The sequence below is a fragment of the Moschus berezovskii genome, chromosome 5 (genome assembly GCF_049115385.1).
Source record: "Moschus berezovskii isolate FMDL1 chromosome 5, NW_MosBer_1.0, whole genome shotgun sequence".
NCBI classification, from domain to species: Eukaryota; Metazoa; Chordata; class Mammalia; order Artiodactyla; family Moschidae; genus Moschus; species Moschus berezovskii.
Window position 1 is genome coordinate 126944411 of NC_142464.1, and position 21924 is coordinate 126966334.

General features: G+C 49.4%; 1 protein-coding gene and 1 pseudogene across 1 annotated transcript in view; both read left to right on the forward strand.

Moving 5' to 3' along the window:
• LOC148777952 (uncharacterized) overlaps nt 1-21924 on the forward strand; it is a 79063-nt gene that overhangs the window by 51848 nt on the left and 5291 nt on the right. Inside the window, exon 5 of the mRNA XM_088836646.1 lies at nt 21713-21819. Within this exon, the coding sequence (XP_088692772.1) occupies nt 21713-21789 (77 nt within the window). The 3' untranslated portion in view covers nt 21790-21819. The remainder of the gene's footprint in view (nt 1-21712; nt 21820-21924) is intronic.
• Nucleotides 5746-8073, forward strand: LOC148777953 (28S ribosomal RNA; annotated as a pseudogene).

Consider the following 21924-nt stretch of genomic DNA (forward strand, 5'->3'; position numbering starts at 1 on the left):
CTGGGAAACCTCAGGCCATCATGGACAGCTCAGGGCCATAGTTAGTGTAGGGTCAGGGCCTGGTAGTGAAATCGAGCAGGACCCTGTGAGGCTCCTGGGTCCAGAAGCCTTTCCCATGTCCCCTCTTTCTTTGTTGGGAATAGACTCCCGGCTCCATGACCTACCCTGAGCTCCAAAGGGCAGACTGGAAGAGGTGCTAATCAGGGAAGGGAGGGAATGCAGAGAGAAGGAAAGAGCACTCAAGAAAGAGTATTTTGTCTTGGGTCAGGGTCCTGTTTCTGTCCAAAGGGATACACATAAAAATATCTAAATTTTTACCCAACTAAACATCCTCTCCAACAAAATGGAAAATTGTAGCATTCTTCATTCCAGAGAAGCTCACCAAGAGACCATCTGAGGTCTGATGAAGGGAGTTCAGTCCCTATACACACCCTAATCCTTACAACAACTCTGCCCTTTAACCACTGCTATAAAGTGAAAGTTGCTCAGTCTGAATCTTTTTGATCCCATGGATTATACAGTCCATGGAATTCTCCAGACCAGAATACTGGAGTGGGTAGCCATTCCGTTCTCCAGGGGATCTTGCTAACCCAGAGATCAAACCCAGGTCTCCCGCATTGCAGTTGGATTCTGTACCAGCTGAGCCACCAGGGAAGCCCAAGAATACTAAAGTGGGTAGCCTATCCCTTCTCCAGGGAGTCTTCCCAACCCAAGAATGGAACCAGGGTCTCCTGCATTACAGGCAGATTATTTACCAGCTGAGCTACCAGGGAAGCCCAGAGCTATAAAACTCCTAAGCAAATCCTCCTGCTTTGGGGCAGTTTTTGAGGGCACAAGTTTTCTGTGTCCGTTTTTGCTAGCAAAGCAGTAAAGCTATGCTTTTCTACTTCTTTTAGAGGGAGGCCCAAGTGAGGACCAGAGGCAGGGTTGACTGAGGATCAGAGTCACGTCGAAGTGAGGCCGAGTCAGGGCTGCAGTGGGGCCCAAATCTGGATGGAGAGTAAAGTAAGTCAGGATATAGTGAGACCAGTGTCAGCACAAAGTGAGAAGCAGTGTCAGGAACTGCATGGAAGAGTGTCAGGACATAGAACCAGGATCGAAGTGTGGTCAGGTGCAGAGTAAGGCACAGTGAGGACCGACGTCAGGGAGTAGTGAGCCAGGGTCAGGATGGAGTGAGGAGCAACGGCGGGCCGTCGAGAGGACCTGGGGACCCGATCTGGCCGATGAGAGGACCTGGGTGGGAAACCACGGAGAGAACCTGGCGGGGGGTGGTGGTCCGCGGAGAGGACCCTGAGGGGAGCGGTCAAGCAGACCTGGGGTGGGGAGTCGTAAGTGGACGAATGGCTGCGCACGGGGTCTGTGGAGAGGACCTGAAGGGGGCCGTCTCAGGGCACAGAGAAAGGAAAGAAGTCCGGACTGGCCACAGGCAGCGTCAGGTCCTAAAGAGGAAGAGCTCAGGGAGCAGTGAGAGGCGGCGTCAGGTCCTAGAGAGGAAAGACATCAGGGAACCGTGTTCCGGTTAGGGTTTTAGGGTTAGGGGTTAGGGTTACGGATAGGGTTAGATGAGTTAGGGTTAGGGTTCCTAACATGGCACCCGCCCCCCTCAGACGCACTCCCGCAGCCCCCTCACCCATGGGCAGGACTGCGCTGACCTAGGAATTTGTTCGCAAGGCTCGCAGAGTGCAGGCTGACACCCAGCCCTGACACGGGTAGTCAGTTCTTTGGAGCAGGCCTCGCAGGTCTGGTGCCTGAGGAGCCAGACACTAGGACGATAGCGGCCCCAGCAGCCTGGGTGCTGAGAGTCACTCTAGGCTGGGAGCACTGGCTGGGAGATTATTTTGCAATTTCAATGGCCCCTAGGGCCCCGTGCCCAGGCAGAGCTCCCACACTCCCAGGGAACGTCAAGTCAACCTCCGCACGGTTGTTCCATTATATTTGCTCTGCAGGAGAGCGCTCGTGAGCCTAGGCCTGTCTGCACGGCTCCTGCGGGATTTTCGCCCGGGGAGCCCTAACGTGGGGCGGCCCAGCAACTGCTTGCAAAGGCTTCCCGTGGCTGTTTGCTTCCTTCTGCCAGAGCTAGCTTTGCTCCCTACTCTGGCATTGGACATACCAGGTTCTGACCCGCCACCCCTCACCGGGATTCCATGGGAGGTGCAAGGTGCCCTCGGCCAGGTGACCCCGGCATGGCATCCGGCTCCCTCAGACGCACTCCCGCAGCCTCCTCACCCATGGTCAGGGCCTCTCTGACCTAGGAATGTGTTTGCAAGTGCAGACCAACTCCCGGCCCTGACTCGGGAATTGAGGCCCTGGGGCCAGGCCCGGAGGTCTGGCGTCTAAGGAGCTAAACACTGGCTGTGCTCAGTTCAGTTCAGTTGAGTTCAGTAGCTCAGTCGTGTCCGACTCTTTGCGACCCCATGAATCACAGCACGCAGGCCTCCCTGTCCATCACCAACTCCTGGAGTTCACTGAAACTCATGTCCATCGAGTCGGTGATGCCATCCAGCCATCTCGTTCTCTGTCGTCCCCTTCTCCTCCCACCCCCAATCCCTCCCAGCATCAGAATCTTTTCCAGTGAGTCAACTTGTCGCATGAGGTGGCCAAAGTATTGCAGTTTCAGCTTTAGCATCAGTCCTTCCAATGAACACCTAGGATTGATCTCCTTTAGAATGAACTGGTTGGATCTCCTTGCAGTCCAAGGGACTCTCAAGAGTCTTCTCCAGCACCACAGTTCAAAAGCATCAATTCTGCGCTCAGCTTTCTTCACAGTCCAACTCTCACATCCATACATGACCACGGGAAAAACCATAGCCTTGACTAGATGGACCTTTGTTGGCAAAGTAATGTCTCTGCTTTTTAATATGCTGTCTAGATTGGTCATAACTTTCCTTCCAAGAAGTAAGCATCTTTTAATTTCATGGCTGAAATCAACATCCGCAGTGATTTTGGAGCCCCAAAATAAAGTCTGACACTGTTTCCACTGTTTCCCCATGTATCTCCCATGAAGTGATGGGACAAGATGCCATGATCTTAGTTTTCTGAATGTTGAGCTTTAAGCCAATTTTTCACTCTCGTCTTTCACTTTCATCAAGAGGCTTTTTAGTTCCTCTTCACTTTCTGCCATAAGGGTGGTGTCATCTGCATATCTGAGGTTATTGATATTTCTCCCAGCAATCTTGATTTCAGCTTGCGCTTCTTCCAGCCCAGCGTTCCTCATGATGTACTCTGCATATGAGGTAAATAAACAGGGTGAAAATATACAGCCTTGACGTACTCCTTTTCCTATTTGGAACTAGTCTGTTGTTCCATGTCCAGTTCTAACTGTTGCTTCTTGACCTGCATACAGGTTTCTCAAGAGGCAGGTCAGGTGGTCTGGTATTCCCATCTCTTTCAGGATTGTCCACAGTTTACTGTGATCCACACAGTCAAAGGCTTTGGCATAGTCAATGAAGCAGAAATAGATGTTTTTCTGGAACTCTCTTGCTTTTTCCATGATCCAGTGGATGTTGGCAATTTGATCTCTGGTTCCCCTGCCTTTTCTAAAACCAGCTTGAACATCTGGAAGTTCACGGTTCACGTATTGCTGAAGCCTGACTTGGAGAATTTTGAGCATGACTTTACTAGCGTGTGAGATGAGTGCAATTGTACAGTAGTTTGAGCATTCTTTGGCATTGCCTTTGGGATTGGAATGAAAACTGACCTTTTCCTGTCCTGTGGCCACTGCTGAGTTTTCCAAATTTGCTGGCATATTGAGTGCAGCACCTTCACTGCATCATCTTTCAGGATTTGAAATAGCTCAACTGGAATTCCATCACCTCCACTAGCTTTGTTTGTAGAGATGCTTTCTAAGGCCCACTCGACTTCACATTCCAAGATGTTTGGCTCTAGGTAAGTGATCACACCATCGTGATTAGCTTGGTCCTGAAGATCTTTTTTGTACAGTTCTTCTGTGTATTCTTGCCATCTCTTCTTAATATCTTCTGCTTCTGTTAGGTCTATAGCATTTCTGTCCTTTATCAAGCCCATGTTTGCATGAAATGTTCCCTTGGTATCTCTAATTTTCTTGAAGAGATCTCTTGTTTTTCCTGTTCTGTTGTTTTCCTCTATTTCTTTGCATTGATCACTGAGGAAGGCCTTCTGATCTCTCCTTGCTATTCTTTGGAACTCTGCATTCAGATGCTTATAACTTTCCTTTTCTCCTTTGCTTTTGGCTTCTCTTCTTTTCACAGCTACTTGTAAGGCCTCCTCAGACAGCCATTTTGCTTTTTTGCATTTCTTTTCCATGGGGATGGTCTTGATCCCTGTCTCCTGTACAATGTCACGAGCCTCCGACCATAGTTCATCAGGCACTCTATCTATCAGATCTAGTCTCTTAAATCTATTTCTCACTTCCACTGTATAATCATAAGGGATTTGATTTAGGTCATGTCTGAATGGTCTAGTGGTTTTCCCTACTTTCTTCAATTTAAGTCTGAATTTGGCAGTAAGGAGTTCATGATCTGAGCCACAGTCAGCTTCCATTCTTGTTTTTGCTGACTGTATAGAGCTTCTCCATCTTTGGCTGCAAAGGATGTAATCCATCCGATTTTGGTGTTGACCGTCTGGTAATGTCCCTATGTAGAGTCTTCTCTTGTGTTGTTGGAAGAGGGTGTTTGCTGTGACCAGTGCGTTCTCTTGGCAAATCTCTATTAGCCTTTGCCCTGCTTCATTTCGTGCTCCAAGGCCAAATTTGCCCGTTACTCCAGGTGTTTCTTGACTTCCTACTTTTGCATTCCAGTCCCCTATAATGAAAATGACATATTTTTTGGGTGTTAGTTCTAAAAGTTCTTGTAGGTCTTCATAGAACCGTTCAACTTTGGCTTCTTCAGTATTACTGGTTGGGGCATAGGCTTGGATTACTGTAATAGTGAATGGTTTGCCTTGGAAACGAACAGAGATCATTCTGTGGTTTTTGAGATTGCATCCAAGTACTGCATTTCAGACTCTTTTGTTGACCATGAGGGCTACTCCATTTCTTCTAAGGGATTCCTGCCCACAATAGTAGATTTAATGGTCATCTGAGTTAAATTCACCCATTCCAGTCCATTTTAGTTCACTGATTCCTAGAATGTCGACGTTCACTCTTGCCATCTCCTGTTTGACCACTTCCAATTTGCCTTGATTCATGGACCTAACATTCCAGGTTCCTATGCAATATTGCTCTTTACAGATTTGGACCTTGCTTCTATCCCCAGTCACATCCACAACTGGGCATTATTTTTGCTTTGGCTCCATCCCATCATTCTTTATGGATTTATTTCTCCACTGAACTCCAGTAGCATATTGGGAACCCACCAACCTGGGGAGTTCCTCATTCAGTACCCTATCATTTTGCCTTTTCATACTGTTCATGGGGTTAGGGTGAGGGTCAGGGTCAGGGTGCCCATGCGTGCCCCAACCTCCCCAACCCCGCTCCATCCTCCGCTGGCTCATGCTCCCCTCCCGCCCTGCCTCGGTGTCTCCCTCTCCGCCGGTCCCCCCGCTGCTGCTGCCGCCGCCGCCGCCACCGCCGCTGCCACCAAACCCTTGAAGGGACGATGGGTAGGCGGCAGGGTCGGCAGTAGGGTTGCTGTGTGTGCGTGGGGAAGGGGGCCCGGGGAGGCCGGCCGCGGGTCTCTCTGTCCCCTTCTGGGACCCCTCGTAGGCGCCCTCGCCCTGTGCACTCTTGCGCACGCCCTCCAAGATGCGACCTCACATCAGACGTGGCGACCTGCTGAATTTAAGCATATTAGCCAGCAGTGGAAAAGAAACTAACCAGGATTCCCTCAGTAATGGCGAGTGAACAGGGAAGAGTCCAGCGCTGAATCCCCGCCCCGCGGTGGGGCGCGGGACATGTGGCATACGGAAGACCCACTCCCCAGTGCCGCTCGTGGGGGGTCCAAGTCCTTCTGATCAAGGCCCAGCCCGTGGACGTTGTGAGTCCGGTAGTGGCCCCTGGCGCGCTGAGCCGGGGTCTTCCCGGAGTCGGGTTGCTTGGGAATGCAGCCCAAAGCTGGTGGTAAACTCCATCTAAGGCTAAATACCGGCAAGAAACCCATAGTCAACAAGTACCATAAGGGAAAGTTGAAAAGAACTTTGAAGAGAGAGTTTAAGAGGGCGTGAAACCATTAAGAGGTAAACGGGTGGGGTCCGTGCAGTCCGCCCCGAGGATTCAACCCGGCTGCGGGTCTGGCTGTGCTGGCTGCCCGGCGGATCTTTCCCGCTCCCCGTTCCTCCTGAACCCTCCACCAACCCTCCCTTGGCCCCTCACCGCTCTCCCCTCCGTCTCTGGGCGGAGGTGGGCGGCGGGGGATGGGGGGGGTCGCAGGGGTGGGCGGGTGGGGTCGGCGGGGGGCCGTCCCCCCGCCGCCGGGCCGGCGATCGGGCGCCGCCGGGCCGGCGATCGGGCGCCGCCGGGCGCATTTCCACTGGGGCGCTGCGCTGCGACCGGCTCAGGGACGGCTGGGAAGGCTGGCGGTGAAGGTGGCGGTGGGCCACCCCCCACCCCCAGTGTTACAGCCTCCGGGCAGCAGCACTCACCAAATCCCAGGACCAAGGGAGCCCAGACCTGTAGTCGCGCTCTCGCCCCTCCCAGCGCTTCCCCCTCGGGGGCGCTCACTCGATGGGGTGTTCCCTGCGGGGGCATGGCGGTGTTGAAACACGGACCATGGAGTCTAACACGTGCGCTAGTCAGGGGCTCGCACGAAAGCTGCCGTGGCGCAATGAAGGTGAAGGCTGCCTTAGCCGGCGGCTGAGGTGGGATCCTGAGGCCTCTCCAGTCCACCGAGGGCGCACCACTGGCCTGTCTCGCCCATCGCGCTGGGGAGGTGGAGCATGAGCTCACGTGTTAGGACCCGAAAGATGGTGAACTATGCCTGGGCAGGGTGAAGCCAGAGGGAACTCTGGTGGAGGTCTATAGCGGTCCTGACGTGCAAATCGGTCGTCCGACCTGGGTATAGGTGCGAAAGACTAATCGAACCATCTAGTAGCTGGTTCCCTCTGAAGTTTCCCTCAGGATAGCTGGCGCTCTCCCAACGAAAACCCACGCAGTTTTATCTGGTAAAGCGAATGATTAGAGGTCTTGGGGCCAAAACGATCTCAACCTATTCTCAAACTTTAAATGGCTAAGAAGCCCAGCTCACTGGCATGGAGCAGGGCGTGGAATGCGAGTGCCTAGTGGACCACTTTTGGTAAGCAGAACTGGCGCTGCGGGATGAATCGAACGCTGGGTTAAGGCGCCCGATGCCAATGCTCATCAGACCCCAGAAAAAGTGTTGGTTGATATAGACAGCAAGACGGTGGCCATGGAAGTCGGAATCCACTAAGACTCACCTGCCGAATCAACTAGCCCTGAAAATGGATGGCGCTGGAGCATCGGGCCAATACACGGACGTCGCTGGCAGTCGGAGAGGCGCGAGAGGGACGGGAGCCCGGGTGTGGGGGGGAGCCGAGGGGGAGGACCCGGTCCCCCCCCGCCCCACCCCCCCACCCCCTCGGACGCTACACCGCGACGAGTAGAAGGGCCGCTGCGGAGAGCCTTGAAGCCTAGGGCGTGGGTGCGGGTGGAGCCACCGCAGGTGCAGATCTTGGTGGTAGTAGCAAATATTCAAAGGAGAACTTTGAAGGCTGAAGTGGAGAAAGGTTCCACGTGAACAGCAGTTGAACACGGATCAGTCGGTCCTGAGAGATGGGTGAGCGCCTTTCCGAAGGGATGGGCGGTGGCCTCCGTTGCCCTCAGCTTATCGAAATGGAGTTGGGTTCAGATCCCTGAATCCGGAGTGGTGGAGATGGGCGCCGCCAGGCGTCCAGTATGGTAATGCAACCGATCCCAGAGAAGCCGCTGGGAGCCCCAGGGAGAGTTCTCTTTTCTTAGTGAAGGGCAGGGCGCCCTGGAATGGGTTCAACCGGAAAGAGGGGCCGTGCCTTGGAAAGCGTCGCGGTTCCGGAGGCGTCCCGTGAGCTCTCGCTGGCCCTTGAAAATCCGGGGGAGAGAGTGTAAATCTCGCGCTGGCTGTACCCATATCCACAGCAGGTCTCCAAGGTGAACAGCCTCTGGCATGTTTGAACAATGTAGGTAAAGGAAGTCGGCGAGCGGGATCCGTAACTTCGGGGTAAGGATTGGCTTTAAGGGCTGGGTCGGTGGGGCTGGGGCTCGAAGCGGGGCTGGGCGCCTGCCCTGGCTGGACAAGGCGCCACCGGCCCCCCCCACCTGGGGCCACCTCCGTGGGCCCTCCCCCGCCGCACTCCACGCAGCTCCCTCCCAGCCCAACTCCCGCTATCCTACCGCCACCTCCCCCCGCCTTCCCCCTCCGAGGGGGCGGGTAGGGGGTACAGCGGGGCGGGGGGGGCCAGGGCTGGGGCAGGGGAGGTACCCCAGCGGGTGCATAGGCACCTGGGGGGCCGGCGGCGTCAGCGACTCTGGACGCCGAGGTGGGCCCTTCCTGTGGATCACCCCAGCTGCGGTGGGCGTCATGGCCCGGCAGGTGCGTGCGGTGCGCGTGTGTGCTCCCGCCCTCCCCTCCACCCCGGCAGCTGCGCCGCCCCACGCCACCCGTCCCTGCCGCCCCTCGCGGCCCGTGGTGGCGAGTGCGCCCCCCGGGGCCCTGGTTGCGCTTGGTGCCTGCGACTAGCAGCCAACTTAGAACTGGTGCGGACCAGGGAATTCCGACTGTTTAATTAAAACAAACCATTGTGAAGGCCCGTAGCGGGTGTTGACGCAATGTGATTTCTGCCAGTGCTCTGAATGTCAAAGTGAAGAAATTCAATGAAGCACGGATAAACGGCGGGAGTAACTATAACTCTCTTCAGTTCGGTTCAGTTCAGTCGCTCAGTTGTGTCCAACTCTTTGCAACCCCATGAATCACAGCACGCCAGGCCTCCCTGTCCATCACCAACTCCCGGAGCTCACTCAAACTCATGTCCATAGAGTCGGTGATGTCATCCAGCCATCTCATTCTCTGTCGTTCCCGTCTCCTCCCTCCCCCAATCCCTCCCAGCATCAGACTCTTTTCCAGTGAGTCAGCTCGTCGCATGAGGTGGCCAAAGTATTGGAGTTTCAGCTTTAGCATCAGTCCTTCCAATGAACACCTAGGACTGATCTCCTTTAGAATGGACTGGTTGGATCTCCTTGCAGTCCAAGGGACTCTCATAAGTCTTCTTCAGCACCACAGTTCAAAAGCATCAATTCTTCGGTGATCAGCTTTCTTCACAGTCCAACTCTCACATCCATACATGACCACGGGAAAAACCATAGCCTTGACTAGACGGACCTTGGTTGGCAAAGTAATGTCTCTGCTTTTTAATATGCTATCTAGATTGGTCATAACTTTCCTTGCAAGGAGTAAGCGTCTTTTAATTTCATGGCTGCAGTCAGCATCTGCAGTGATTTTGGAGTCTAAAAAAACAGTCTGACACTGTTTCCCCATCTATTTCCCATGAGGTGATGGGACCAGATGCCATGATCTTTGTTTTCTGAATGTTGAGCTTCAAGCCAACATTTTCACTCTCCTCTTTCACGTTCATCAAGAGGCTTTTGAGTTTCTCTTCACTTTCTGCCATAAGGGTGGTGTCATCTGCATATCTGAGGTTATTGATATTTCTCCCGGCAATCTTGATTCCAGCTTGTACTTCTTCCAGCCCAGCATTCCTCATGATTTACTCTGCACATAAGTTAAATAAGCAGGGTGACAATATACAACCTTGACGTACTCCTTTTCCTTTTGGAACCAGTCTGTTGTTCCATGTCCAGTTCTAACTGTTGCTTCCTGACCTGCATACAGGTTTCTAAAGAGACAGGTCAGATGGTTCTGGTATTCCCATCTCTTTCAGAATTTTCCACGGTTTATTGTGATCCACACAGTCAAAGGGTTTGGCATAGTCAATAAAGCAGAAATAATGTTTTTCTGGAACTCTCTTGCTTTCTCCATGATCCCTCAGATGTTGGCAATTTGATCTCTGGTGCCTCTGCCTTTTCTAACACCAGCTTGAACATCTGGAAGTTCACGATTGACGTATTACTGAAGTTTGGTTTGGAGAATTTTGAGTATGACTTTACTAGCGTGTGAGATGAGTGCAATTGTGCAGTAGTTTGAGCATTCTTTGGCATTGCCTTTCTTTGGGATTGGAATGAAGACTGACCTTTTCCAGTCCTGTGACCACTGCTGAGTTTTCCAAATTTGCTGGCATATTGAGTGCAGTACTTTCACAGCATTATCTTTCAGGATTTGAAATAGCTCAACTGGAATCCCATCACCTCCACTAGCTTTGTTTGCCTTAGAAAGCATCACTACGAACAAAGCTAGTGGAGGTGATGGAATTCCAGTTGAGCTATTTCAAATCCTGAAAGATGATGCTGTGAAAGTGCTCCACACCTGTACATGATATCAAACAATGTTTCCCTGTCTCAATCTGACTTACTTTACCTTCTAAGATTTCCTCTAGATTTATCTATCCCTTCGAGTAGCATTACTTCATTTGCTTAAGTTCAGTTCAGTCCCTGTTCAGTTCAGTCCAGTTGCTCAGTCGTGTCTGACTTTTTGCGACCCCATGGACTGCAGCACGCCAGGCCTCCCTGTCCCTTACCAACTCCCGGAGTTTACTCAGACTCATGTTTATCGAGTCGGTGATGCCATCCAAACATCTCATCCTCTATTTTCCCCTTCTCCTACTGCCTTCAATCTTTCCCAGCATCAGGGTCTTTTCAAATGAGTCATACCTGTCCCTGTATAGCCTGTTAACGTCTATGTCTTGGCTACTGTAGGTACTGCTGCAGGGCAGACTTCAGTGATGCATTTTACAAAATCTGATTTTCTCCACATACACTCCCAGGAGTTCAACTGTCAGATTATATCCGTTCTGTTCCGTCGCTCAGTCGTGTCCGACTCTTTGCGACCCCGTGGACTATAGCCTACCAGGCTTTTCCATCCATGGGATTCTCCAGGCAAGAATACTGGAGTGGGTTACCGTTTCCTTCTCCAGGGGATCTTCCCGACCCAGGGATCGAACCCAGGTCTCCCGCATTGGAGGCTGGCGCTTTAACCTCTGAGCCACCAGGGAAGCCCGTCAGATTATATAGGGGGGTCTATTTTTTTTTAAAAAAGGGTACATCTATGGAAATTCTCATGACAACTGTTAACAATGATATTTTACCAGCATCACATTAGGGTCCTTTCTCTTCACCTCATTCTAGCATTTCTTGTCTGTAGACTTTTTTGAGATTGGTCTTTTTCACTTCTCTAAGGTGATTCATCATCGTCAGTTTGATTTTCCTGTGTCTATTCACCCAACTGAGCGACTTTTCATGTCATTTTATATTAAAACCTTGTAGATTTTATTTGCCTCTTGATATTTTCTTCTGATAATTTGCCCTGCTTTGCATGTTTTTATTGTTTTGCTCAGGAGGTTTCTTGAGCTTGTGTCACTTAGAACACAGCATTTTTTGTGCGTATTCAGTTCACTTCGGTTCAGTTCAGTCGCTCAGTCGTGTCCGACTCTCCGCGACCCCGTGAATCACAGCACGCCAGGCCTCCCTGTCCATCACCAACTCCCGGAGTTCACTCAAACTCATGTCCATCGAGTTGGTGATGCCATCAGCCATCTCATTCTCTGTCGTCCCCGTCTCCTCCCACCCCCAATCCTTCCTAGCATCAGAGTCTTTTCCAGTGAGTCAACTCGTCGCATGAGGTGGCCAAAGTATTGGAGTTTCAGCTTCAGCATCAGTCCTTTCAATGAACACCCAGGATTGATCTCCTTTAGAATGGACTAGTTGGATCTCCTTGCAGTCCAAGGGACTCTCAAGAGTCTTCTCCAGCACCACAGTTCAAAAGCATCAATTCTTCGGCGCTCAGCTTTCTTCATAGTCCAACTCTCACATCCATACATGACCACGGGAAAAACCATAGCCTTGACTAGACGGACCTTTGTTGGCCAAGTAATGTCTCTGCTTTTTAATATGCTATCTAGGTTGGTCATAACTTTCCTTCCAAGCGTATTAGGTACTGATAAGCAAAAATTTAAAGGTTGCTATTGCAGGGAATAGCCACACGGGGGCAGGATTGTCTCATGCACAAATGTGGTAATGCTGGAAATGAAAGCTTTAATAAAGGTTTCCCGCTGGAGGAAGAAATGACAACCCACTCCAATATTCTTGCCTGGAAAACCCCACGGACAGAGGAGCCTGGTAGGCTACAGTTCAATAACTATCTTCTCATCTGTAAGTCATATGTATCAGTATGTAAACAATCCACGGATTATTTGTTACATAAAAATGGTTGTGACGGTTTAGTCGGTAAATCATGTCTGACTCTTGTGATCCCACGGACTGGAACCCACGAGAAATCCAACAGGGATTCCATCCAGTTATGGCAAAATATCATTTCATCCATACTACAAAGTTTAGGGTCAATGGTTGCTTTGTTTCTATTAAAGGTCTTAGTAATTCTAGTAGTAGGCTAATTTGACCTTCGAGGGTAAGGGTGTTAGTTCTAAAAGGTCTTGTAGGTCTTCATAGAACCGTTCAACTTCGGCTTCTTCAGCGTTACTGGTTGGGGCATAGTCTTGGATTACTGTAATATTGAATGGTTTACCTTGGAAACAAACAGAGATCAATCACGAATGAGTGATCACTCACCTAGAGCCAGACATCTTGGAATGTAAAGTCAAGTGGGCCTTAGAAAGCATCTCTATGAACAAAGCTAGTAGAGGTGATGGAATTCCAGTTGAGCTATTTCAAATCCTGAAAGATGATGCTGTGAAAGTGCTGCACAATATGCCAGCAAATTTGGAAAACTCAGCAGTAGCCACAGGACTGGAAAAGGTCAGGCTTCATTCCAATCCCAAAGAAAGGCAATGCCAAAGAATGCTCAAACAACCAAAATATTGCACTCATCTCACATGCTAGTAAAGTCATGCTCAAAATTCTCCAAGCCAGGCTTCAGCAATATGTGAACTGTGAACTTCCAGATGTTCAAGCAGTTTTTAGAAAAGGCAGAGGCACCAGAGATCAAATTGCCAACATCTGCTGGATCATGGAGAAGGCAAGAGAGTTCCAGAAAAACATCTATTTCTGCTTCATTGACTATGCCAAAGTGACAGAAATGAAGAGGAACTAAAAAGCCTCTTGAGGAAAGTGAAAGAGGAGAGTGAAAAGGTTGGCTTGAAGCTCAACATTCAGAAAACAAAGATCATGGCATCTGGTCCCATCACTTCATGGGAAATAGATGGGGAAACAGTGGAAAAAGTGTCAGACTTTATTTTTGGGGGCTCCAAAATCACTGCGGATGCTGCTTGCAGCCATGAAATTAAAAGACGCTTACTCCTTGGAAGGAAAGTTATGACCAACCTAGATAGTATATTAAAGAGCAGAGACATTACTTTGCCAACAATGGTCTGTCTAGTCAAGGCTATGATTTTTCAAATGGTCATGTATGGATGTGAGAGTTGGACTGTGAAGAAAGCTGATTGCTGAAGAATTGATGCTTTTCAACTGTGGTGCTGGAGAAGATTCTTGAGAGTCCCTTGGACTGCAAGGAGATCCAACCAGTCCATTCTAAAGGAGATCAATCCTGGGTGTTCATTGGAAGGACTGATGCTAAAGCGGAAACTCCAATATTTTGGCCACCTCATGCGACGAACTGACTCACTGGAAAAGACTGATGCTGGGAGGGATTGGGGGCGGGAAGGAGAAGGGGACGACAGAGAATGAGATTGCTGGATGGCATCACCGACTCAATGGACATGGAGTTGGTGATGGACAGGGAGGCCTGGCATGCTGTGATACATGGCGTCGCAAAGAGTTGGACATGACTGTGCGACTGAACTGAACTGAGGGTAACGGTTAGGGTTTAGGTTTAGGGGTTAGGGTTAGGTTTAGGGTCAGTGATAAAAAACTCAGAAGAGCTGATACCTGGTTTGAGCCAGAATGGACAGACAGGTTTCTTAGGGAATGAGGCAGACAGAATTGCACTTACCACATTAACACATTGCTTTCAGGTAGATAGGAAATACTAAGAGTTTTTTTGTTTTTTTTTTTTTTGTTTTTTTACAAAATATAGGCTTCCCTGGTGTCTCAGACAGTAAAGAATCTGCTGGCAATGCAGGAGACTTGGTTTGATCCTGGGTTGGGAAGATTCTCTGGAGAAGGGAAAGGCTTCTCACTTCAGTATTCTGACCTAGAGACTTCTGTGGACTTTATAGTCCATGCGTTTGCAAAGAGTAGGGGACATGACTGATTGACTTTCACTTGGCTTATTTTAGGACACAGTTTACAATACCAATGAGACTTGTAGAAAACTTAATATTAAATTATAACAATGTCACAGCTTTGAGTCCAAGTAATATTCAAGCTCGTAATACTCTAATCCTTTATTTTAAAAAAAACAGTGGTTAACATTTATTGATCATTTACTACATGATCAATCTTTCTGGCCACTTTAAACTGTATTCTTTCATTTAGTCCTCATAAATAACCTTAAGAGCCTATCCTACTATTAATTTTATTTTACAGAAAAGAAAGTGTCAATATGGAGATTGTCTCTTGTCCAAGATCACACAGCCAATAAGTGATGGAGCCAGAATCCCAACCCACGACCTCTGCCTTCAGAGATTAAAGGGGTATTTTGTAAAACCCTGATAGGTCAGAGGTTAAAGCGTCTGCTTGCAATGCAGGAGACCCGGGTTCAATCCCTGGGTCTGGGAAGATCCCCTGAAGAGGGAAATGACAACCCACTCCAGTATTCTTGCCTGGAGAATCCATGGACGGAGGAGCCTGGTAGGCTACAGTCCACGGGGTCGGAAATAGTCGGACACGACTGAGCGACTTCACTTCAGTTCAGTTCAGTCGCTCAGTCGTGTCCGACTCTCCGCGACCCCATGAATCACAGCACGCCAGGCCTCCCTGTCCATCACCAACTGCCGGAGTTCACTCAAACTCACGTCCACAGAGTTGGGGATGCCATCCAGCCATCTCACTCTCCGTCGTCCCCTTCTCCTCCCGCCCCCAACCTTTCCCAGCATCAGAGTCTTTTCCAGTGAGTCAACTCGTCGCATGAGGTGGCCAAAGTATTGCAGTTTCAGCTTTAGCATCAGTCCCTCCAATGAACATCCAGGATTGATCTCCCTTAGAATGGACTGGTTGGATCTCCTTGCAGTATAAGGGACTCTCAAGAGTCTTCAACACCACAGTTCAAAAGCATCGATTCTTCGGCGATCAGCCTTCTTCACAGTCCAACTCTCACATCCATACATGACCACGGGAAAAACCATTGTCTTGACTAGACGGACCTTGGTTGGCAAAGTAATGTCTCTGCTTCACTTTACTCACCTGTAAAACACTGGAAGCTGATCACAAGCTGGAAGAGTTTTTGCATTAAAAATGTGAAATCATGTTGAATTTGCTGTATTTTGTCTAGGCCCTTGAGCCTAAAAAAATGGGAGGTAATCTTTCCTAATTGCAATTTTGGGACAGCAGCACCATTAATTTATTGAGGAATTCCGAATTAACATTTTTAGTACCGAATTTGGAACACAGTGAGCACTCGGAAAACACTGCCTCTTAGTGTCTCCGCCGACGCCTGGGTGAAGGCGCTCACCTTTCCTCGTCCGCGCACCGCCGGGGGCGCGGGGCGCTGTCCGCCGCAGGGGCGCCCTCAGAGGGCCTCCCCCGGCCCTGGGGCGCTCGCCGCCGCTCCCGCATCTAACACACGAGGTGCCTGCCGGCCCGAGCGCCGGGGAGCCGGCGGGGCGGGCGCAGACCCCGGTCCCTCCAGGGCGGCCCCCCGGGCGCAGCCCGCCTGCCCGAGGCCCCTGCCGGAGCTGCCCCGGGAGGACGCCCCTCAGCCCTCGCCCCGCCGCCGCCACTCTCCGCTCCTCCGGGCGCTCGGAGGACCAAGGCGCGAGCAGGGGCCCGGAGCCGACGCGCCTCGCTCCCTGCGGCCCCGCCCGCCGAAGCCCCCGCGGCCAATGGGCGCCCGGCGCGGCCGGCAGCCACCTATTGGAAGGCCGTACGTCTTCCTGGGGGCGGGCCTAGCCTCGCCCCGCCGCTTCTGGGAAGAAGCGGGGAGCCCGACGCCCGTCAGCTGGCGTTGGCTGGCGGTGGCGCGCGGCCTGCGGGTTGGGGGTCGCGGGTGGGCCGACTCCGCGCGGGGTGTGAGCCGGCGCCCGCCGAGCGCCTGAGGGCGGGTTGCGCGTGGCCGCGAGTCCGGCGGGGCGGGAGAGCGCAGAGGCCTGAGAGGGCTCTGAGGGCCGCTCGGGCCGACTCAGAGACGGATGGAGTGTGCGCTGGCGGGAAGCGCGGGCGCTCTCGGCCCCCGGGACGCGTCACCGCCGTGCGAGCGGGTCCTTCTCAGCGCGGGCTTCGGGGGCAACCCGGAGGTAGGGGCTGCGGGCGGGCGGGCGGCTGCGGTGGCCTCGCAAAGCGCACCTGTCTTCCTGTGTTGGGAGGCGGGTCACCCATCTGACGGGGCGTTTGCAGATACATTTACTGGGATATGTGGTTTGAGAACCAAGAGAAGGAAGGAATGCAGTGCTACGCTATTAGTTATTTTAGACTCGAACTAGAAAATAGTATTTTATAAAATTTTTATTTAGAGTCCAGAAAAAGTTCACCTAGCACCACCTGATAGTTATTATGGGCAGATTTTTAAAATCTTACCTGAGTGTTCATATATAACAGGAATAATGGCTTGGTGATTACTTGTTCCTTAGTGTCTTACATGTATTCATCTGTAAAACAAACCTACCTTGGGGGGCTATGTGGATTCAGTGACATATAAAGTATGTAAAACTCTAACCAAAGCACTTTTAAGGGAGTGTCTCAAGCCATTATCCTATATACATACAAAACCCACAATAATTGACCAATAATAATTAGCAAGTGAGTGAGCCCCAGGCCTAGCTCCTTAAGGCAGATTACTTAATTTCTGAGTAGCTGAATTTGGTACAGGCATACTGAGCTCTAAAACTGGGGCACTTAACCTGCAGGAAACGCAAAATGTGTTTCACAGGCTCTCTATTGGGCATCTACCTGTGCATAGCATGGGGGACTAGAAATCAAAGACCCAATACATGCCCGGAAAGTTTACACTGTTAAACGGTGTATGGGGAGGAACAACTCCACATTAACCATTTCCAAAAAGTAGAAAATTACTATCTCTATTAGAATTGATCTGTGGGTACATTGCTCAGTAGTTTGCCTATTCTGTCACAGAATCTGGTAGAATTTGTTTACAAAATTAACATGGATTTTTTTTTTAAAAGAGTTGCATAAAGTTACACATCACTTATGCCTCACTTCAGTTTAGTCACTCAGTCGTGTCCGACTCTTTGTCACCCCATGGATGGCAGCACACCAGGCTTCCCTGTCCATCATGAACTCCCCGAGTTCACTCAAACTCATGTGCATTGAGTCGGTGATGCCATCCAACCATCTCATCCTCTGTCATCCCCTTCTCCTGCCTTCAGTCTTTCCCAACATCAGGGTCTTTTCCAATGAGTCAGTTCTTCGCATCAGGTGGCCAAAATATTGGAGTTTCAGCTTCAGCATCAGTCCTTCCAATGAATATTCAGGACTGATTTCCTTTAGGATTTACTGGATTGATTTTCTTGCAGTCCAAGGGACTCTCGAGTCTTTTTGAATGCACTGGTCATAGCAAATACCCTCTTCCAACAACACAAGAGAAGACTACACATGGACATCACCAGATGGTCAATACTGAAATCAGATGGATTATGTTCTTTGCAGCCAAAGGTGGAGAAGCATTGCCTTTCTTTGGGACTGGAATGAAAAGTGACATTCCTGGGCCTGTGGCCGCTGCTGAGTTTTCTAAATTTGCTGACATATTGAGTGCAGCACTTTCACAGCATCATCTTTTAGGATTTGAAATAGCTCAACTGCAATTCCATCACCTCCAGTAGCTTTGTTCGTTGTGGTGCCTCCTAAGGTCCACTTGACTTTGCATCCCAGGATGTCTGTCACTAGTGAGTGATCACACCATCATGGTTATCTGAGTCATGAAGATCTTTTTTGTATAGTTCTTCTGTGTATTCTTGCACCTCTTCTTAATATCTTCTGCTTCTGTTAGGTTCATACCACTTCTGTCCTTTATTGTGCCCATCTTTGCATGAAATGTTGCCTTGAACATCTAATTTTCTTGACGATATCTTTAGTCTTTCCCATTCTATTGTTTTCCTCTATTTCTTTGCATTGATCACTGAGGAAGGCTTTCTTATCTCTCCTTGCTATTGTTTGGAACTCTGCATTCAGATGGGTATATCTTTCCTTTTCTTCTTTGCCTTTCGTTTCTCTTCTTTTCTTAGTTATTTGTAAAGCCTCCTCAGACAACCTTTTTGCATTTCTTTTTCTTGGGGATGGTCTTGATCCCTGCCTCCTGTACAATGTCACAAACCTCCGTCCCAGTTCTTCAGGCACTCTGTTTATCAGATCTAATCCCTTGAATCTGTCACTTCCACTATAATCGTAAGGGATTTGATTTAGGTCATACCTGAATAGTCTAGTGGTTTTCCCCACTTTCTTCAATTTGACTGAATTTTGCAATAAGGAGTTCATGATCTGAGCCACACTCTCTTCCAGGTCTTTTTTTTTTTTTTCTTTCTTCTGACTGTGTAGAGCTTTTCATCTTCGGCTGCAAAGAATATAATCAATCTGATTTCAGTATTGACCATCTGGTGACGTCCATGTGTAGAACTTGTGTTGTTGGAAGAGGGTGTTGCTATGACCAGTGCGTTCTCTTGGCAAAACTCTGTTAGCCTTTGCCCTGCTTCATTCTGTACCCCAAGGCCAAATTTACCTGTTACTCCAGGTATCTCTTGACTTCCTAATGTCCTATAATGAGAAGGACATCTTTTTTTTTTCTTCTGATGTTAGCTCTAGAAGGTCTTGTAGGTCTTCATAAAACTGTTCAACTTCAGCTTTTTTGGCATTACTGGTCGGGGCATAGACTTGGATTACTGTGATACTGAATGGTTTGCCTTGGAAACGAACAGAGATCATTCTGTCGTTTTTGAGATTGCACCCAAGTACTGCACTTTGGACTCTCTTGTTGACAATGATGGCTACTCCATTTCTTCTAAGGGATTCTTGCCCACAGTAGTAGATGTAATGGTCATCTGAGTTAAATTCACCCATTCCAGTCCATTTTAGTTTGCTGATTCCTAAAATGTCGATGTTCACTCTTGCCATCTCCTGTTTGACCACTTCTAATTTACTTTGATTCATGGACCTAACAATCTGGTTCCTATAACACTGCTCCTTACAGCATTGGTCTTTACTTCCATCACCAGTCACATCCTCAACTGGCCATTGTTTTTCCTTTGTCTCTTCATTCTTCCTGGAGTTATTTCTCTGCTCTTCTCCAGTAACATATTGGGCACCTACCTACCTGAGGAGTTCATCATTCACTCTCCTTATCTTTTTGCCTTTTCATACTGTTCATGGGGTTCTCAAGGCAATAACACTGAAGTGGTTTGCCATTCCCTTCTCCAGTGGACGACATTTTGTCAGAAGTCTCCACCATGACCCGTCCATCTTGGGTGGCCCTACACAGCATGGCTCAGTTTCATTGAGTTAGACAAGGCTGTGGTCCATGTGATCAGTTTGATTAGTTTTCTGTGTTTGTGGATTCTACCTGAACAAACACAAAAGGGCTTGAGTCTCACTACTATTTCCCCATAAAGTGTCACACAAACACCCAATCCAGACTATTCTTTTCAGGGTCCACTGTACACTGCTGAGGGTGCTTATACGCCAAGAGGCAGCATTGACAGTAAGGAGGCTTGAACTGAGATCCCCAGGACCAGCAGAGGTGAAGACTGGCTTAATTTTGCCTTGGAATTCCTAGTGACGTTGATCCCACAATGCAATCTTGTCCCAGCCCAACATAGCATAGCACACCAAACCCTTAAAAATTGTTCAGTGAAGGGCACCCTGCCAGACTGTTTCCACCTCACCCCAGTTCAGCAGTGGGACTCAAGCCTGCTCAGCCTCCAGGGATGCGATAGTGTCCCAAGCCAGGGAGGTCGGACATCATACAGTAGGCACTGCTTTCCTTCCCTTTTCTTTAACATCTTGCCAATACTACCCGCAGCATAGTCCAGTTGACCTGCCGTGACGATTGTCACTGCACTGATTCGATGTGAAGTCATCTGTGGGTTTTCTCTATGGTGTTCAGGGGACTGTTTGCCTTAGGAGTTCGAGCGGAGTGATGAGCATCAGGTCTTCATGCCTTTTCTACCTCACATACCCTTTCTGCTGCCAGTGGAAAGCAGGAAGATAACAGATAACTGGTCTGGATCATCTCTTAGAGCTACAGAGTTGTACGTCTGTGTGGATGGAAGGGAGGAGGAAAGGGTACAGTCCACGTGGGTGATTCATTACAGAGACAGATCTGCTTTCGTTTTGGGTACTTACCCGCTAATTTGTTCCAGGCCGTGCTCTTTCTTTCTTTCTGAAACCCTTTGACTTTGAACTCTCAGCATCTCTTTCTGGGATGTCAGTTTGTTGCCTTCTATGTCTGTCCTCACTTGGCCTAGACTAGACTTCATATACCTGGATCTTCCTCTGCCTGACTGACTACTCTTGGCCTCCGATCCTTCATGGGCCATCCAGCTGTGTGTCTCTCAGTGTTAGAGTTCCCTACTTTCCATATATTTTTTTCAGTGAGTAAGAAACCGTCCACCAGATCTATGTACAACATTTTCTTTAAGCTTCAGTGTCTCGTTGGGGATTTTGCTGGGTGCACGTCTAGGCTCCTGAAGGAAGCAGTGCTCGAGGTTTGTTGGGGTGCAAGTGCCTTTTGATCGATGGAGCGCTCAGGAGGCCAAAGTGTGGGAATGACGTAAGGCCCGACTTGAGAGTGAATCTTTCAGGCATTCAGAGACTGTCAGTCTCCATTCTAGTGGCTGCTTTCAATGGGTGTTCCCACCCACAGCCTGGGGCGGTTCTTCTTCCTCTAGACTCTCTTCCACGTTGATTGCCTGTAGCCTTGCTGTGTCAGCATTTGTGAGTATCCCAATGTGATTTCCCATTGTCCTTTCAATTGGCATTCCTGCAGTGATTAGGGATGCTGAGAGCCTTGTTTGGTGGGGGAGGTTGGGTGCGTCTGTGCTTTTCTGTTTTTTTCTTTCTTTCTTCTCCTTTAAGGGTGTGAGGATGATTTATATTTGGCAGTTGGATTCCTGAATATCTGTGGGGAGCCGGCCTGAACAAGGCCCCAAATGTTGGCCCTGGGAATGCCTTGAAAGTGCGGTTCCCTGTCCCGCCACCCCTTAAGAGAGTCATAAAACGTTTGTTTACCAGGCCTTATTTGTTCTTCCTTGAGAAAAACAGAGCAAATAATCCTTTGCTAGGTTTCTTGTTTATTTCCCAGATTTATGTAGGTATGTTTTCCTTATCTCTTAAAATGGATTAAGAATGTACCCCCTAATCTTTATAGCCTGCTGACTAGTTTTTCTTATCTTGTGAGCATTAGTCTAAATGCGAAGCTTGTCTTAGAAAGCAAACAAGCCTTTGTAATCTTCTATAGATGCAATAACTAACCTGGTAAAAGACTTGGTATTTTTATGTACCCTGTTCCCTGTCTCACTTGGTATAAAAACCCTGGCCCTTTTCAATAAAGTTGCTGATTTGCCTCACGAGCATTCAGTCCTCTCGACCCCATTCTTTACTCCTTAATTCTTTTCTCAGGCTTCTACGTCGTTGCGGTCCGGACCTGTTCTCTTTGCCGGCTGGCACCGGCAGGTGGCGCCCGAACAGGGACTTGATCGGACTACGTAGTCACAGCCGCCCGAACCGTGAGTACGAGGGGATCCCAGTAGATAAAATAAAAGAGGTAAAGTAAAAAGTTTTTGTAAAGGGCGGAGAGGGTTTCAGTCGAGGGTATAAACTATGGGTCAAGG